This window comes from Notechis scutatus, chromosome 4 (genome assembly GCF_049901735.1).
Source record: "Notechis scutatus isolate UNSWTSFEM ecotype Mainland chromosome 4, rNotScu1.2, whole genome shotgun sequence".
Taxonomy (NCBI): domain Eukaryota; kingdom Metazoa; phylum Chordata; class Lepidosauria; order Squamata; family Elapidae; genus Notechis; species Notechis scutatus.
In genome coordinates, this window is record NC_142012.1 from 85,754,683 (window position 1) to 85,771,493 (window position 16,811).

A 16,811-nucleotide genomic window follows, 5' to 3' on the forward strand; every position below is an offset into this window, starting at 1 on the left:
GCAAAATTTGCCAGCATTTGGCTGTGCATTCCAATCAATACACATGACATTTAACTGGGATATTATCGCTGTCTTGGGAAGCTACAACATTGTGACAGAGGGTAAAAAGGGGATTTACAGAGAGAGATATTTGAAGGTGGAAGTATGTCCCTACTTCAGAATGTATCTGATTAAGTCATTAGTGAAATTATTTAAAACATTATCAGGGAAATTTTGTTCAATCTTAACTATTTGAAGTGTAGGGGTGTCCACATAGGGGAGCTTAAGAAAGTCAAGATGGTGACCCCAACCACATGATCTAAGACTTGGCAACCTTGATATATATATATTATTCACTTCCCCTTAATAGAAGTATAGATTTTCAAGAAATAAGCACACAGGTAGTCCTCAACTGACTGCGATAAAGGAGCCTGCCCATAATTGACAGCTGTTAAGCAAAGGGCCCATGTGACTGCCTTTTGCCTCACGACCCCCCCCCCCCATCCCTGCTCTTCCTGATGTGGTTATTAAATGAACATGGGGCTGGTTAAGTGAGCCCTCAGTTCTAGGGCACGGACTCTCCCAACCCTCGGAATCTTCACAGGCACGGACTGCTTCCCATCCCACCGGCCCCATGCCCTCATCCTCCTCACCCCATGTGTCAGTTCCGTGTATCTGCCATTCTTCGATGGAAGAAAGGGGGGGATTTGGATTTGATACATTTAATTCTTTTCCTCTCTCTGTTTCTTAAATATCCTATTTCTTATATTGTGTTTTGTATAAACTTTTACATGTTTATAACCATTGTCGGGTGCCCCAGAAGCCTGGAAAATTCTCACCTCTTGGGGAGATGCAAGGGGAGAAGGGGACATGTGGATTGCAACACCGGAAGATAGCCCTGGGAAACTTTCCTTATCTGCTTTCTCAGAGACACTGGTATAATAACATCTTCACACCTACGGATTGGTGGGATCCACATCGGACTGTTGGGAGCGGTCTCTAATTCTCTTTATCCTAGTAACATGCCCTGAGGGACCTCAGATCCTGCTTTGAATTTTGACGTGCTTTTACCTCCCTTCAATAAAAAGATTCCTTTTGAAATACAAAGTTTTCAACATTCTATACTTATTTTTGAAGAGCAGAGAAGCTCGTCCTTACACCATGTCACCAATGCACACTTCTTGAAGTTCTTCAGAACTCGGGGAAGGAGGGCAAATTGATCCATTCCTAGATCATGTGGTAGCGACCATTTTCTGGGTGGCTGCATTGTAAATGGCAGTCACTTTTGGAATTGTGTCCCACTGCCCAGGAATGGAGCAGCCTTCCTTCCTTCCCTAATGTGAACTCTGGAGATCTTCAAAAGGTGAGGAGGAGGGAATTGATGTGGTGGAAATGGGTCCAAAGGCTGTAACTTTGGTTGCTAAGGGATTAGTTGCAAGTTGAGGACTACCTGTATAACATAGCAAGTACATATTTTTAATTTCTATATTTTTATCATTTTATTAGGCACAAAACAAACTGATGAAATCATTAGATGTCAGTTCAGTTAATCAAGATCATTGATGACAAGCAAGCTAAAGTATCACCAGTTTAAAATAACTCCCCTAGGGATCGCACTGTGATTGGTCTTATCTGGATTTTCTGCTTTTTATTCCACAATAGGCACATCAAGGAGAACCCAACAGTTTGGGACTTTCCCAGGAAACTATGTGAAACTACTATCCCTTTAGAAGCTATGGGCAACCTCTTCATTTCATCTGGAGGAGGACCTTTTAAAAACAATCCTTGGGAAAGAGAAGTTTTGAATGGAATAGTCAAGACAGTAGGAGTGCACATGGAACGTGGTGAAATGCTGGAGTTATGCTGCAAACTTCTTGCTTCCTCTGAACGTGTATGGAGGAGAGGAGACAGGATGATAAGCTGTGTTTGTTTCTGTTTTTATTCAGCTACAGGAAAATAACAGAAGAAAACAAAACAGGGTTTCTGCTGGACAGATGAAGAAAAGGAAAGAGATTGCCAGGAGCAGAGGGTGTAGACTGCTTAAACATCCTGCAGCTTTTGTTTGCTCTTTATAGGAAAGGCCAAGTTGTCAGCATTCATGGAGCTCCTCCTCTCCTAAGGACATAAATCCCAGAAAGAATTGTAGTCCAGAAACATCTGGAAGGTTAGGCCTGCCCACACTTGTTCTAGTGCTTGACAGATTCCAGACTGAATGGTTGGAACAAAGGAAGATGGAATAGATGTTCTGCCATATTCTATTTGGATTTATTCTGCAAATATTCCTGAACGTGCCTTTCTAGAACTGATAATCTATGTAATTTCTGGCTGCATCTTTTTTTTTTTTAATAAAGTAGAAATTCGGTCAAACTTATACTGTGCACACTTGATTGGGAGTAAACTTCACTGAATTGATTAGTTTTCCATTACTGGATTTTATTTCTGCTTTTATAGTCATTTTGATTGTGAATTGCATAATGATACACTAAAATAAACCTTGTTTCTGCTGTGTTTTTTTTATAGTTTACCCTCAATAGGAGATTCAAATTCAGCATACTTTCTTTCTCTCACACATTAGTCTCCAGAACAAATGTATTTAGTTTTCTTCATCCCAAGATCAGCCAAAAACATCAACTGAAGTGCTTTAATAATACGATTGTAGATATGTATATTCCCTTTGTAAAAACATATAAATCCTATATTGCAAATTGAAATATAAAACCGAGTCTTCTAAAAGCAGTTTGAGGAGGACGCTTCCATTTTATTTATTATCACACTAAATAAATTAGTACTTGTGCTACAAAACGCTATTTTTCAACAGAGTTAACATCACTGCTTCAATTGCACTAAAATGGCTTAGTGTGTTAAGCAGCTTTGTGCTCAAGCTTCTAGAATCCCATCCATTTCTATAGGCTTGAAGCAGCTATAGGCAGCCTTAATGGGGAGTTTTGAGACCACTCAGACGGGCTGCCATGGGAAGGTTTGTCATTTCCCAAAATACATGTAGATGGCACGGCTAATAAAACACCCCTTTATTACAAAGTGAACAAGCACTTCGGGGTTGTCAACCTCCTAGTAGGGGTGCAAAGACATTGCTATATATATATATATCAAAATTCCTATTTATTTTATTTAGTAATATATTAAAAAAGAGGTATAGTCAACCCTGTTTTAAGGGATATTTGAATATTTTTATTTTAGGATTGGCAGTAAAGTTACAGAATTGAACAATTTAATTTTGCAAATATCTTAATATTGGTAGCATGTAACTATCACAATAGCATTTTTAATTACTATATATTTATATTTCTGCTGACATAATTCTAAACAAAAAGTTATTGTCTGTTTTATTTTACAGAGGATTATTTACAGTTAACAAATGGAAATGTTTGAAGCATGTTTCTTTGTGTAAAATATTAAATAAATATTAACCCAACATGAAATGGTAGTCTGCCTGGTTTCCTTAAATGTTATTTGAGAGATTGTCCCAATCTGATGAATATTTCTGAATGTGATTTGGAGCAGCCTGGAAAGAGTTCAAGTCTCTCTCTAAAGCTTGCCATGTTGAAGAGGTGAGCAGATTTGTGGAGAGAGTAAATTAAGAACAGCCACATGTTTCTTCCAATCAACCATGCCTGCCTCGGGGATTTCCTACATCATTTTCCCAGGAGTACAGGTCAAGAAGAGTGCTCAGCTTGGGTGCAAGAGGAGCTAAACAGTTGGGGAGAATGTGCAATACTAGGGGTGCACAAAAGGTGGCATGGAAGCTAAAAACCACTGGAGTAGAATTCATAAATGGATAGAGGAAATAATGCGGGGGGGGGGGGGGAGAGGGGGGGAGGAGAAATGAATTCAGACCAGAATTGTTTATATTAGGAATATTAAGGGGAGACTATACCAAGACAGATGTGTATATATTTTACATATAATAACAGCAACCAGGATTGTGTATGCACAGTACTGGAAACAGGAAACTATACCCTCAGGGGACAACAGTATGTTCTGACCCAGACCCTTTTCCAGTAAACATGAACCAAAGGGAACAGAAACCTTTTAATGATGCTTACAAATCCCTGGTTAAAAGGCTGCTGCAAACTAACTTTGATAAACACAAGCCTCGCCCAAACTGCAAGACTGCCAAGAATCACAGATAAGAAATATTTCACAACACAAGAGTCTTCAAATACCAACTACAGGTGAAACTCGAAAAATTAGAATATTGTGCAAAAAGTTCATTTATTTCATGCAATTTAAAAGGTGAAACTAATATATGAGATAAACTCATTACATGCAAAGCAAGATAGTTCAAGCCGTGATTTGTCATAATTGTGATGATTATGGTTTACAGCTCATGAAAACCCCAAATCCACAATCTCAGAAAATTAGAATATTACATGCAATCAATAAAGGATTGTACATCGAACAATATCGGACCTCTGAAAAGTATAAGCATTCATATGTACTTGGTTTGGGACCCTTTTGCAGCAATTACTGCCTCAATGCGGCGTGGCATGGAAGCTATCAGCCTGTGGCATTGCTGAGGTATTATGGAAGACCAGGATGCTTCAATAGCGGCCTTCAGCTCTTCTGCATTGTTCGGTCTCATGTCTCTCATCTTTCTCTTGGCAATGCCCCATAGATTCTCTATGGGGTTCAGGTCAGGCGAGTTTGCTGGCCAATCAAGCACAGTAATCCCATGGTCATTGAACCAGGTTTTGGTGCTTTTGGCAGTGTGGGCAGGTGCCTGCTGGAAAATGAAGTCAGCATCCCCATAAAGCTCGTCTGCGGAAGGAAGCATGAAGTGCTCCAAAATCTCCTGGTAGAAGTACTCCAAAATCTCCTGGTTGACCCTGGACATAATGAAGCACAGTGGACCAACACTAGCAGATGACATGGCTCCCCAAATCAACACAGACTGTGGAAACTTCACACTGGACTTCAAGTATCTTGCAGTGTGTGCCTCTCCATTCTTCCTCCAGACTCTGGGTCCTTGGTTTCCAAATGAGATGCAAAAGTTGCTCTCATCAGAAAAGAGGACTTTGGGGAGGGAGGAGCTGACGTTGCGACGATACGGCATGCAATCTTGGAGGTCTGAGATCGCTGCCAATATCTTTGCTCCTGGATGGTCCAAACAGATCTAAATCATCCCGAAGAGATGGTGAATGTAAAGAGCGCATTCTGTCGATTCCAGGGATACCGCAAAGTCCCTGGTAGACCCAGGAGAAGCTCTTTTTGCCAGCGGCAAAGAGGCAGCCATTAAAGCTGCTGAAGTTGGGACAGCTCCGAAACGGAAGAGGATAGAAAGAGAAAGTGCTGGTTTGGTGAGAATTTTTTCTTTACCTTAAGATTTAAAAGGACACCCTAAGGAAAAGAAAGAATCTGTAAAATCTCAGAAGTAATTAAGTGGCGATTTTTAAATGGGAAGTCAAATTATTTTTTTCTTTTTTTTTCCTGGACTCTTTGTGTATGATTTTTTACTTTGAACTGGACCGGGTTTTTTTTTCTATCTTATTTTTCTTTTTTGTCTCTTCTCCTTTTTGTCTTTACAATATTTTAGGCTAGAGATCCCCTTTTAGCCTTTTTTTCCCCTAAACCCTTTTTCCTTTTTAATTAACTTTTTTATAATAATTTGTTTGGAAAAGGAGGGGGAAAGTGAAAACAGAGGAAACTTGGTCACACTGCCAACTAGAGGCTTAGAAATATTGTTTCTCTTTTTCTCTCTCTCGACCAGACAAAGCTGAGAAAGAATTCAGACTTCTTTTCAAGGACTCTGAGCCTGTCTGATAAGATAGAGGGAAGAGCATGGGAGAGTGTTATTGCAGGTGCTCTTCTGGGTTTCTATCAGTAGCTGGAGTCTGGTGTTGAAATATACAGAAAAAAGATGGTAAGATACTAGAGAAGAGAGCTATAAAAATTAACAAAAGCCTTGGATAACTAAATAAGTGCAGTGTGTTCTTTTTCTCTTTTTAAAGTTGGGCTATTCCTCACACCCCCTCCTTATCAGCTTATTATTTGTAATAGTTATTTGGATCTCTGGACTTTTGAAACCTGCTTTTGTCTTTCTTTTTGCTTTTGGAGCCTTATTTTTACTTTTGCATTTTATTTTAAAGGAAAAGTCTTAGTATTAATGTTTTCCTTCTTCTTCTTCTTTTTTTTAAGGGAGTAGGCTTTTTCTTTTTTCTCTCTCTCCCTCTCCTGCATTTTTTATTTACCTTCCATATTGGTTTTTTTTTGTGGCTTCCTTTTTTTTGTATACTTTTTCATACCTAAGACTTTTTAATTGGATGAAGGTGTTGAAGAACCAGAAGAAATTCTTTTTTCTTTTTAGTTTTTTACTTTTTATTTTTCTGCCTTCTACAAGATTTAACAATTTTTTCCTTTCTCTGTTTATGGTTTTTTTTTCTTCCTTTTTCTTCCTTTTACTGCTATTTAACTAATTGATTGGATTAAGGTATACAAGAACCTGAAGAAATCTTTTTTTTTTTCTATCTTGCTTCTTTTTTTCCACTATTTTTACTTGGATTTACAATTGGTTATTTCACAAGTGGCTTAAGGTCTAGAAGAATCTGAACATTTTGAATTCTCTGAAATGAGCAGGAAACTAACAGCGGCTGGTTCTTCAATTCCTACTCCTTCCTCTTCACCATCTGGAGGACAACGCTCAATACAGACGATGTTACAACAAGAAAAACAGGAAAAGGTGACATTGCAGATGATAATGCAAGGAATTCAAAGCATACAAGCAAGAACATTGAAAGGAGAATAGAAAAAAACTGATGAAAAGGTGGAGAATATTCAACAAATGATGATGAAGTATGATGAAAAATTCAAAAAAAATGAAGAAGAAAATAAACAAAGAGATAAGAAGATTGGAGATATTGATGGCAGATTAACAGTAGTTGAACAAGATAAAAGTGGGATCCTGAGATGGGAGATAGATAGATCAGAATTTTATCTCAGATTCCAAAACATAGAGGAAGAAAAGGGACAAAACTTAGCTGAGATAATGATAGAAATTTTGGCTGAAGCTTTGGAAATAACCAAAGAGAAGATGATGGATGGAATAGACAAGGTTTTTCGAGTCTTCACAAGATATGCAATGAGAAATAGCTTACCAAGAGTAGTTCACATCAGATTTACAAAGAAAGCCATTAAAACACAAATATTGCAGGTGGCAAGAGAGAAAACATTGAAATACAAAGATAAGGAGATTATGGTCCTGAAACAAGTGCCCAGAAGAGTGAGAGAGATGAGAAGAAAATACCAATTTCTGACTAAAATTCTACTTAAAAAAGAGGTGAATGATAGATGGTTGATACCAGAAGGTTTAATGTTCACATGGCAAGAACAGAGACACAGAATTGACTTAATTGAGAAAGCTGAATCGTTTTATACTGAATACTTTGGAGGGAGAGAGGAGACAGAAAAAGAAATGTCACTAATTGAATTCCAAGAGGATTGGCAAATAGCGACTGAAAAAAGAAGAAGGTGCAGTAGGCAGAAAGGTGGAAATTAAGGAACAACGTGAACCAAGATCTACAAGAGCTGCTAAACCTACTTATAAAGTATAAACATGGAAGAGAAAAAACTGATTACAATTAACATAAATGGACTTAATTCAGCTGTTAAAAGAATGAAAACTTTCCATAAATTAGAGAAATTAAAATTTGATAAAATCTGCCTACAAGAAGTACATATTAAAAAGCAACATGAACAACTGTTGATACAGCCAAAGTTAGGGAAAATATCTACTTCTTTGACACAATGCAAGAAAAGAGGAGTGGTTTTATACATTAAAGATATTATCCCAGCGAAATTGATCTATACAGATGACGATGGAAGATTATTAATGGTGGAAATAATGGACAATAATATGAAAACACTCTTGATCGCAATCTATGCCCCGAATGACAACCAAGAAGAATTTTATAGAAAACTACTTATGAAAATAATTGAACTGGACTATGCTAATATCGTTATGATGGGAGACTTTAATGGAATTGTAGACAATAAATTGGACTATACAACACAGAAAACAACACAGAAAAACAGAAAGACTCTCCCTAAATCCTTTTTTAAAATGACAGATGAAATAAACTTAAAAGATGCATGGAGAGAAAGAAATGCTAAGACAAAACAATATACCTTCTATTTAAACAGACATTTATCATGGTCCAGAATAGATATGATATGGATGTCAACAGAATTGTTAGCCAATATGCAAGAAATAAATATTGAAACAAGTATTTGGGCAGATCATAATCCAATGACAATTAAATGGAAAGGACAAAGAAGATATAGATGGACGTTAAATAATACTATACTAAAAGAAAAAGACTTCATACAGAGGATGGAGAAAGAACTGGCTTTTTTCTTTAAAGAAAATAAAAAAGAAGACGCATCAATGCAGAATGTATGGGATACAATGAAGGCATATGCCAGAGGCTTGATAATAGACTATACAAGGAAAAGAAATACCACAAAAAGACTAGCCTCTAAGACATTAGAGGATGAGTATAAAGGACTTGAAAAAGAGCTACAGAAAATGCCACAGAAAAAGGACATTAAGTTAAAAATGGATATAATTAAACATAAAATGGGATTAATGGAAAAAGAAGAATTAACACAGAAAATCAGAGGCGTGAAACAGAACTATTTTGAAGATGCAAATAAACCAGGTAGATGGTTAGCATATAAATTGAGAAAGGAGAAAGAATCAAGGAAAATATTGCAATTAATAGATGATCAAGGCCAAGTTTGCTATGGAAGTAAAGAGAAGAAGGAAATTATACAAGACTACTACGGGAAACTATACACACAAGAGAATATTGATGATGAAAGAGTTAAACAGTACTTATAAAATGTTAACCTACCCCAGATACCTAAAGAGATTGAAATGTTAGAAAGCAATATAACGATGATGGAGTTACTGAAGCACTTAAGAAGCAAAACAATGGAAAGGCACCAGGCCCAGATGGACTTCCGGTGGAATTTTATAAAACACTACAAGAATCGTTGAATCTTCCATTGCTAGAAGTTATGAATGAAGTTATGTCAAAGAAGAAGATACCTAAATCATGGTCAGAAGCTTATATTACACTTGTCCCAAAAGACGAGGCCGACCCATTACAAATCAAGAATTACAGACCTATTTCTCTATTAAACGCAGATTATAAAATTTTTGCTTCAATATTGGCAGAAAGACTTTAAAAAAATACCTAAATAATTTTATTCACTCTGACCAAAATGGATTTTTCTGCCAAAGAGACAAATTAAAGACAATATGACAGTAATTTTGGACACTTTGGAATACTACGAGGCACACCCTGAAAAATGAATGGCTTTGATATTCTTAGATGCACGGAAGGCATTTGATAATGTGAATTGGCGATTCATGTTATTACAGCTGGAACAGATGGGTTTTGGTAAAAAAGTTCATCCAAGCAATAGAAACTATATATCATAAGCAAACGGCAAAGGTAATGATAGAGGGAGAATTAACGGACTCTATTGATATAAGAAAAGGAACAAGACAAGGGTGTCCACTGTCACCTTTGTTGTTTGTGTTAACCTTGGAAGTGCTAAACAGAAATATTAGAGAAGAAAAGGACATAAAAGGGATGAAAATTAAAAAAGAATTTAAATTGCAAGCATTTGCAGATGATGTGGTTTTTATCTTAGAAGACCCACTAGAATCAGCATTAAAATTGATAGAAAAGATAGAGGTATATGGGAAGGTGGCTGGTTTGAAAATAAATAAAGACAAAACAAAGATTTTGACAAAGAATGTTATCAAGACAAAAGGAAGAACTGGCGGATGTATTAAAAATCCAGGTCACGAATAAGATCAAGTACTTGGGGATACATTCGACAGCAAGATGTAGTACACTAAAAGAGAATAACTATATTAAACTTAAGCAGCAGATAGCACTAGATTTGGCAAAATGGGAAATTTTACAACTGTCATTAATAGGAAGAATATCAACAATCAAGATGAATATATTACCCAGAATTTTATATTTGTTCCAAACAATTCCAATTAGGCTTGGAAAAGATTATTTTGAAGATTTAAATAAAATTGTGTTGAAATATATATGGCAAGGTAAGAAAGCAAGAATAAAATTAAAACTTTTGCAAGATGCTAGAATAAGAGGGGGATTTGGTTTGCCTAATTAGGAGTTGTATTACCAAGCTACAAATTTGATGTGGGTTAAGGAATGGATAACATTAAGAAATACTAGATTGTTGACATTAGAAGGACATGACCTGTTGTTGGGGTGGCATGCTTTTTTATGGTATAAAGGAGGGGCATTTTAGAAGACATTATATATGGGAGTCTCTGTGGTTAAACTGGGAGAAAAGACAATGTTATTTGAAAATTCCAGTCTGGCTATCGACTATTGAAGCTTTTTCCTATCCTATAATATACAAAAAGGAACAAACAGATATGGTGAAATATTGAATGAAAAGGGTGAACTTAAATCTATGCAAAAACTAGATGAACAAGATATAAAGATGAATTGGTTTTCATATACGCAAATATGTTATGTCTCACCTGTAACCACAAGTGAGAGTCCAAATGTCCCACAGCAACAAACACGAACAAATGAATATCAGACACCACAGAGTTAACTCCTCTCTGTAATCGTCGTTGGCAGCTCTCCCAGAAACTGTCTTTGAACCAAGATAATGAGTCACTGGATGATTCAGAGCCAAAAGGGCAAACAGAAGACTTCTTCCACGCTGCGAGGTAATTAACAAGTTGATCCGGACAAGGCTCCAGAGTTAACACGCCTCCTTATATTTCCTGAAGGGGCGTGTCAGTCTCTTAATCAATCTCTCATTCGATGTCTCATTCCAGTTTGTGCTTGATGTTTCTGCTTACGTCTGTTCCTTGCATCAAACCAAGATTCTTCGCTTTGTTCTTCATCTAAGGTCTCTGGCACGTTCTCCTGGTTCTCTGCTGACACAGGTGTAATTAACGAGGAAGGTACGGGAGAGGATGAGGACTCCGAAACCTCCAGCAAAGCAGGTTCAAACCCCAATGCCCTATCTTCCTCCTCCTCTTGACTCCCATTTATGTCACTTAACAAGGCAGGCTCAAACCTTAATGCCAGGTCTTCCTCCTCACTCGAGCCTATGTCTTCTGACAGAGCAGGCTCGATCCTCTGAGTCACAACACAAATACATTCAAGGTATGATAAAGATTCTAAAACAGAAGGTTTCTATGATAAATTGACTGATATAGATAAAATTTTGACAGGTACTGATGAAAAGGCGATTAAAAAAATGCATGGATATCTATTAGAAATTAAACTAGAAGAAGAACAAGTTCAAGAAACAATGATTGCTTGGGGGAAGAATTTTGGATATGGGATTGATCTAGAGAAATGGCAAAAATTGTGGTCTCAAAATTATAAAATGACATTGTCAACAGCATATAAAGAAAATTTGTATAAGATGTTTTACAGGTAGCATTTTCCCCCAACAAGAATAGCAAGAATGTTCAAGAACAAATCTGAAAAATGTTGGAAATGTCATCAGGTACCTGGCTCATATTACCATATGTGGTGGACTTGTGCGGATGCCAAAAAATATTGGACTAAAATCCACACATGGTTGGAAAAAATGACAAAAAGCATATAGACTTGAAACCAGATATATTTTTATTGGGAATTTTACCTGAAATATATAGTAAAGATTTGAAATATCTGATTGTAAATGTATTAACAGCGGATAGGATTGTATTTGCCAAAAACTGGAAAAATGAGAAAATACCATCACAGGAGGAAATTATTAAGAAAATATTGGAATGTGCTGAAATGAGTAGATTGACATTTGAAATCAGAGAACAAGATGATAAACAATTCTATCAATGGTTAGACAACAAAATATGGTAATGAAATATGTAGATTTTTAGAACATAATGAATATATAAAGATGTATTTTTTATTATATCTACAAAATGATTGTAGGATAGATCTGAGATGATAATATGAACTGTCATAAAACAAATTAAATAAAATATGGATTATCTCGTAAAACATGAATGAATAAAAGTATAGTCAAATGATTGGTTAATAATGATATTAATGTATTCAATATTTGATTGAAAATATGAGAGTATATACAATGTAATTGTAATTGAAGACTACGAAATGGAAGCACAAAACAATTTGTAAACCAAGCGACACACTGTATGTATATATATGGAAGATGGCTGAATGTTTTTATGTTTTGTTTGTTTATGTTTGTCTTAAAAAACAATAAAACTTTAAAAAAAAAGAAAAAAAAGAAAAGACTTTGGACCACTGAGCAACAGACCACTTCTGTTTTTCTTTAGCCCAGGTAAGACGCTTCTGACGTTGTTTGTTGTTCAGGAGCGGCTTGACAAGATGAATACAACATTTGAAGCCCATGTCCAGGATCCGTCTGTGTGTGGTGGCTCTTGATGCACTGACTCCAGCCTCAGTCCATTCCTTGTGAAAGTCCCCAACACTTTTGAATGGCCTTTTCCTGACAATCCTCTCCAGGCTGCAATCATCCCTGCTGCTTGTGCACCTTTTTCTTCCATGCTTTTCCCTTCCACATAACTTTCTATTAATGTGCTTTGTACAGCACTTTGGGAACATCCAACTTCTTTTGCAATTACCTTTTGAGGCTTTCCCTCCTTATGGAGGGTGTCAATGATGGTTTTCTGCACAACTGTCAGGTCAGCAGTCTTTCCCAGGCTTGTGCTTCCTACTGAACCAGACTGAGAGACCATTTAAAGGCTCAGGAATCCTTTGTAGGTGTTATGGCTTAATTAGCTGATTAGAGTGGGACACTTTGAGCCTAGAATATTGAACCTTTTCACAATATTCTAATTTTCTGAGATTGTGGATTTGGGGTTTTCATGAGCTGTAAGCCATAATCATCTCAATTACGACACATCACAGCTTGAACTATCTTGCTTTGCATGTAATGAGTCTATCTCATATATTAGGTTCACCTTTTACATTGCATTACTGAAATAAATGAACTTTTGCACAATATTCTAATTTTTCAAGTTTCACCTGTAAGATACTGCAATGTCCACAAGGCTGGAGTTTCAAAACGTTTTTGCTTCCTACAAAGAATGCCTGATTCACAGCTGGCTTTTATCTTCTTGAAGGAGGGGCCATTACCTTTACTTTACTTGTCATTGCAGCTCGTACAACGAAATCAAACAAACAAAACTTGCAGCCTTACTCCCGAGTTGCCGGTGCTGCTGCAGCTGCTCTTTCCTACGAGCAACCCTGTGTGCATGCGCACTTGGCACAGGATCCTCAGGAACCTCCTCATCGCTGCTGCCAGCCCCCACAATATCTGAAGGCAGCAGTCCACTCCCTGATGGTCCTGGCCCCTCATCAGTCTTCGCTCTCCTCAGCCGTCCTTGGCTAACCACAACACAGTATTAAAAAACATTCTGGACTGCAGAGATGGACAGGAGTTAAAAGAGAAACGAAACAGAGTATCACTTAGTCTGGGATGCCTGGTATACCTAGTTAAAACAATAGATACAAAAGTAACATACTAATTGTTACATGAATAGAAATGTTGACCATGTGGTAATGTTGGAAATGTAAATGTGTTTTTAAATTGTTGAAAATGTTTTATAAAATTTATTATTAAAAATGGTGGCATGTGGATCGGGGTGGGTGGGTGCAAAGGGATGTACAAGAGGTGTTTGCACAAGTCGGCACATAAGGTGTGTGGTGCGGGTCAGGAAGGGTGGTAGTGCATGGTGTGCACAAGAACTGCCACAGGTCGTGAAGGGCAGGTGTGTGTGCATGTGTGTGTGTGTGTGTGTGTGTGTGTAAGAGCTGGTGTAAGTCAAGGCAAGTGCCTAGAGGTGCAGTGTGGGTCAGCAAGGGGGGGCACTGGTCTTGCATGGTCAGGAAGGGTCCCAGGAGTGTGTGGAACATGTTGCAATTTGGGAATGGTGCGTAGGAGCACAAAAAGTACTATGGGAGTCAGGGAGTGGCATTGGCTGGGAAGGGTACAAAGGTGTGCAAAAAGGTGTGACACGTGTAAGGGAGACTATGTAAAAGGTGCAACATTGAGTTGGTATGCATGTGGGGTCAGAAAGGGTGACTGGTGCATGGTGTGTGTGCAAGAGGTGCTGCACAGGTCAGGGAGGGCACCTAGGGGATTAGGGAAGGTGGGTAGAGGTGTGGCATGGGGGAGAGCAAGGGGTGCATGTGGGTCATGGAGTGTGCACGGGAGTGTGGTGAAAGCCTGGAATGATGCTGGGTGTGCAAAGAGTGCCATGTAGATTGGGAATGGCTTCTGACAGGTGTGGTGGGAGTTAGGGAGGGCATTCAGGAGTGCAGTACAAGGCGGGAAAGGTGCACAGGGTGTGCGAGAAGTGCCATGGGAATCAGAGAGCATGCAAGGATGCAGGGTGGATCAGGACGGGTACGACTGCCATGTGGAAGATGCCTCAGGTCAGGAAGGGTGCACGGCTGCAGCATAAATTGGGAAGAGTGCACATAACCATGCAAGCTGTTGAGTCAAGAAGTGCACATGGGGGCTGTCAGCTTCCACTTCACGCTTGTGCTTCACAACCATTCAATATCAGCTGCCATGAACTGGGGGGGGGGGCTGGATGGGAGGGGGGATGTTTTGAGAGAAGCAAAAATTCACAGTATCCCTCCAAGATGGGTTTCAAGGACAACTGGCTGGGAATGCAGCTGCATACTAAATCTACGCCCAAAGTGCCTGTTCTAAAAACATCTTGTTTGAATTTGATTGGACATGGGGGCCCAGTGATGGGAGGCAACTAAGGGAGGGAAATGTTAGATTTGGGGATTTTGGCGTGCAGTTCTCAGTTCTGGCTATGCATTACTGTAATTCACTTTGCATCTAGTAAACCATACTTTTCTCCGTAAATGGAGTTAAGGATCGTTCTTCCTGAGGGTCAAACTGAGGCAGGTCTGAGGCATGTGTCACATAGGGATGTGCGAATGGCAGGCAGTGTGAATGCAGAGGGGCTGGGAGAGAGATTTACCCAAGCAATTTATGACTTTTCCTGCCAGCTTCCCCAGCACAAAAGCTCCCTCTTAGCTTCTCACAAAGACTTCGTTTGTGGAAAGCTGGCAGGAAAACATTGGCAATCACAATCAAGTTTATTCTTCCTGCTGGCTTTTACGTGTGGAAAGGTACCAAGGAGCACTGACAATCACATGATTGGCTGATTTGACAAGTGTAGTGTCACTGAAGCAGCAGCAGAGCAGCAGCACTTGAAGATACCACAACTTCTCCAAATTTCAATTCCAACAGCATTTTGCAAATTAACCTATTTGAAGTACCTTGGTTCAAAAATTGTTGCTCTATAAATGCACTCTTTCACCTAATTAAAGGCTACTCACAGACAAAAGAGGAGAGCTTTAGTAATATGCAGATATGCTGGGTTGACCGTTATATACATACATACATAATATTTATTTATTTCAGGTATTTTTAAGCTGTATCATTTGGGGGAATCTAAGCAGATTTACAACAAAACATAATATACAAGAAAGTTTCACTGCATTAGAAGTAATGTTAATAAAATCCTAGGAAGTAGTAGCTTACACACCTAAGTAAGTAACCAAATTTCCAGGCTGTCTTTTCCATCTAACCCAGGGGTATCAAGGCCCACAGGCTGGATCTGTCCTGTGGGGTGCTTAGATCTGGCCGATGGGGCCACCCTGGAAATAATAAAGAACCGGCCTGTGGTGCCGCTGCCAGCAAAAACAGGAGGGCCGTGCATGGCCTCCCCGAGTTCTACTTTCCCTGGCAGAGAGTTGCAGGAGGCCGTTGCCAGAGAAACTGGAGCTCAAAAGGGCCATGCCCCGGACATGATTGATATAGAGCTAGCTACTCCCCCCCCGCTAAGCCCCCCCCAAACTAGGTCAAACACAACCCTGATGCGGGCCTCAAATGAAATTGAGTTTGACACCTCTGTGGATCTCAACACATTTTTTTTTCCTGTATCGTAGTGATTAGAATTGAATGCAATATTCCAGGTATGGCCTCACCAGTGCAGTATGAGGTGGCACTATCTTGGGGATGCACATATATAATCAAGCTACAGAGAATATCTGTTTAGAGGGAATTCTAGTTCTGAAGTAATAGGTTTATTACTAAGTAATAATTTAGCCTGGTATGTATTAAGATGACTTTGTATGTATGCTATTTGGTCTGTCTTTATTATTTGAATTGTGAGTTCCACACTACTTGAATTTTTGCTTTGTAAGATTTAAAAATTGATAACTTTTTTTCCCCAAAATATATTTTGATTTTAGTTATCTCGTGAGATTGGTCTACCTTCCATAAGAAGGACTGAATCCTTTAGCTATGTGTCTTTAAACTAAATGGCTAGACTGCAACCTACAGAATTTTCCCCCACCTACCCCCGCTTACCTTTTCATTACCAGAATGCAGTACAAGTGATGGAACCCTATCCATCTCACCATTTGAAGGATGTCAGATGAAACATCTTCTGGAAGGTGTGCAGACGTAAGGGACACTGAGGGAATAAGATTGAGATGTCCAGCTTTCCAACCAGTAGGCTCAGATGTGCTACTACAAATATTATCTCAAATGTGCTATTCAGTAATGGACCACTGCAGATTAAAATCCTATATGCCTTTCTGAAGTTAAATCAACAGTCAGACCTCAAGGCATCAGACTGCAAGAGACATTGGAAAGGGTGACAGACATTAATGAGTTACATCAGATGATGAAAATCCTAAAACAGACACCAATTATTGTACCTCTTCTGCACTGATTCCAGTAGTGGAGAAAGTTCCTAGGAAGATTCTCCAGTC

At 38.6% G+C, this 16,811-nt stretch overlaps 1 protein-coding gene across 50 annotated transcripts in view; it reads left to right on the forward strand.

Moving 5' to 3' along the window:
- The window catches only part of SORBS1 (sorbin and SH3 domain containing 1), a 107,793-nt gene extending 104,374 nt beyond the window's left edge, over positions 1 to 3,419 (forward strand). For 48 of the 50 annotated variants that reach the window (XM_087963994.1, XM_087964016.1, XM_087963995.1 and 45 more), the window contains one exon: positions 1,642 to 3,419. In XM_087963994.1, the coding sequence (XP_087820120.1) occupies positions 1,642 to 1,709 (68 nt within the window). In that variant the 3' untranslated portion in view covers positions 1,710 to 3,419. The remainder of the gene's footprint in view (positions 1 to 1,641) is intronic. The other 2 variants (XM_087964028.1, XM_087964029.1) reach the window with 1 other exon arrangement.
- Positions 3,420 to 16,811: the final 13,392 nt, after the last annotated feature.